The sequence below is a fragment of the Ciona intestinalis genome, unplaced genomic scaffold, assembly GCF_000224145.3.
Source record: "Ciona intestinalis unplaced genomic scaffold, KH HT000985.1, whole genome shotgun sequence".
Taxonomy (NCBI): Eukaryota; Metazoa; Chordata; class Ascidiacea; order Phlebobranchia; family Cionidae; genus Ciona; species Ciona intestinalis.
In genome coordinates, this window is record NW_004191306.1 from 141 (window position 1) to 3280 (window position 3140).

At 32.9% G+C, this 3140-nt stretch overlaps 1 protein-coding gene across 1 annotated transcript; it reads left to right on the forward strand.

Annotated features, from left to right (window-relative positions):
• Positions 1-849: 849 nt before the first annotated feature.
• Positions 850-2964, forward strand: LOC101242274 (asparagine synthetase [glutamine-hydrolyzing]-like; the record flags this gene model as incomplete). The annotated part of the gene is made up of 4 exons (XM_026839809.1): positions 850-1029; positions 1626-1709; positions 2173-2326; positions 2782-2964. Coding segments are annotated over exons 1-4 (601 nt in total), but the record flags the coding sequence as incomplete, so codon positions are not given.
• Between the last annotated feature and the right edge of the window lie 176 nt (positions 2965-3140).

Here is a 3140-nt window from a genome sequence, read left to right on the forward strand (position 1 = left end):
CACCTTGTGTATTTATTTTAGCCTACCATTATAAACCCCAATACGTTGTACTCGTTTGTGTGTTAGGGAAACTATAGCACAAAATTTAGGCACTTTCGGGATATGCGGTTTTGCTAACGTTTTTTCTTGGGTTTATCAACTCAAACTATAAATGAATGAATGATTGCTCACTTATCCCCGCGTGGCCGGAATACAACAGTCGTTAAACACAGGTGTTCCGTTTCATGCACCTCGTGCCAGCTTGTTACCAAGTATTTTACTTTGTATGTGGTATTTCCTTTGCAGGGGGCATTTATTCATTTTTTGACGTATGGCTGTCAATTTGGATAACCCATTAGTGACCACTGGGATGGAGCAATTAAGTGTCTTGCCCAAGGACACATACGCCCACAATGGTAGCAGCGTCGGGCCACGGCACCGGAAATATATATATATACACTATATGTCATCGTAAATACCAGCAGTGACTGAAGAGGTTTCCGCTTCGTAATAAACAAAGCTGTATGTTTCAAACGACAACAAAGGCACCAGACACTTCAGATTTGTACAATATGTATAGATTTATATTTGTTTCTAAAAGAAAAGTTTAGAGTGTTAAATTTATACTTGAGATGCAATCAATAAAAATTGAGAAAAACAGTTGACAAAAAAACAAGAGAGCTGACCTATAATGTAAGTTTATTAAGACTATATTATACTCCGCAGAGTTCCTGAGTCGCATTACCATAAATAAATTTTAAAACCATTTGCACCGTTGCCTGAAAAAAAAGGTTACATTAAATGGTACACACCCGTTATCTTAGCTTTCCGTATTTGGTTTATATATAAGGTTCTTCAGATAAGTTTATCATGTGTGGTATTTGGGCTATATTTGGCTGTAATTATGATGCGGTTGATTTGTATACGGCTGCTTTACGAGTTTCTCACCGTGGACCTGACAACTTTCGAATCTGCAATCTTTCGCAACTGCGTAACTGTGTTTTGGCTTTCCACCGATTGCAGATTGTAGGAGGGAGCGGTGGCATGCAGGTGGATATTTTTTAATGACTGTCGTTTTCCTGTAGTTCCCTTCTCTTCGTTATTTAAATATTATCTTCGCTATTGTTTTCGAAGAGATATATAAAAATAATATCGGTATTTCTATACCAACTTTATAATAAAAACGGAATATTGTCTGGCGCTGTAGCAAAGTGGTTTGCGCGCATGCCTGTAGTAAACCAGAGGTAATGGGTTCATGGCTCCTGCCGCTACCATTGTGGGCATACCTAGGGCACGAGGTGTATGAACACCCGTGTTATATCGACTGTCGTTTCCGGTCACACAAGGATAAGGTAAGTTTCAATCATTCATTCATTTATAGTATGTGTTATGCTTGTAACGTTAGCCAAGAACGTTATGTTTGTAACGCTAACCGAAGCGCATTCAAATTCATTCATTTAATACATGTGCCATAAGTGATACACCGCACGCTTAAATTTACATTAAGTTCATTACAGCCGATGATCTTGAAACAATACCCTCACCTGATACTATTATGCAACGGCGAAATCTATAACTACAAACAGGTAAACATAAACATAATAAATTCTAAAGGACAAATTGTTTTATGAAACCTTGTATTTCAGCTTCAGGAAGAATTCAGTTTTTCCTATGAAAGTGGTAGCGACTGTGAAGTAATAGTTCATCTGTATAATAAATTCGGAATTAAGGTATAGAACTGTAGGGTAACATGAGATACTGTTAGCAACTAAATCACATATTTTCTTATCGTGTATACTGTATAGCAATTAACAACGTCTTTGTAGTGTCGTGAGGCTACAGTTCTATATATTTTCGTAATTAAATTTTTTAACGAACCTATATAGTTTTGAATGTGTACCAGCAAGTTGATGTTATATAAACAATTCCTACAATATGTCATATAGTAGGGTGGGGAAAGAAGGGACACCTTTAGTACATAACATCTGAATACCCTGATCGTATTTTAATCAATTTACAACGGTTGATGGGAGTTGTGAGAATATGCTTTTGCAATTCTTTGAATGTTCTTTGTTTACTACCAAATAAGACAAGAAAATGAAAAAAATGAAAAGGTGTCTCATCTTTCCCCATTTTGCTATATTGCAACTCACTTGTTAAAAGCATAACTAACGTTTATCTTCTTACAACTAGAAAGCAAGCCAGCTATTGGATGGCGTATTTGCATTTCTTATAATCGATACAGCCAACAACTCCGTCCTGCTATCACGTGACACCTTTGGTGTGCGTCCTCTTTTTTATGACGTCACGAAAAATAATATTCTTGGTGTATGCTCAGAGGTTAAAGGTAATATTATAATGTTTTAAAATTTTATAACAAATTTTAAATATAATTTTATAAAAAAAATTAAATTTAATGTTATAACAATTTATTAACAAATTTTGTTACAATTTTATGATAATTTTATGATAACATTTTATGATAATTTTAAAACAGAACCCATTATAATTTTATAACAAATTTTATTATAATTTTATAACAGATTTTAATATAATGTTATAACAAGTTTTATTATCATTTACAGCAAATTTAAATTTAATATTATAAAAAAAATGTTACAGTTTAATAGCAAGTTTTGATAACTTTACGACAAATTTTAGTATAATTTTATAACAAATTGTATTAAAATGTTATAGAAAATTATATTACAATTTTATAAAAAAATTATTATAATAATATAACAAATTTTGTAATTTTTTAAAACAAGTGTTGTCATAATTATTTAAAAGCATTTCCTTCAGGTCTTTGCGATTTTAAAATCAACGGTCACAAAGCGTTTCAACCCCAGCATTTACCTCCTGGGCATTCCATGGTTTGTAAGATATCAGAGGACGGAAAAGTATCAAAGGCTGCCCCTGTTCAGTTTCATAGAATCGGAAAAATGCCAGCACACTTTTTACATCAGGCCAATAAATTAAACAATGGTAATCAATACAAAATAATTTATAATAATTTACGCTTTTTAAAAATGTTTCAATCGCAAATTACCTATATAGTAGGGTCGATGAAGATGATAATTAATTTAATGATGATAATCAAAAAAATAATACAGAATAGTTCGACAGCCCATCACGATTTTATAAAGCGCGCGTTCATCAAT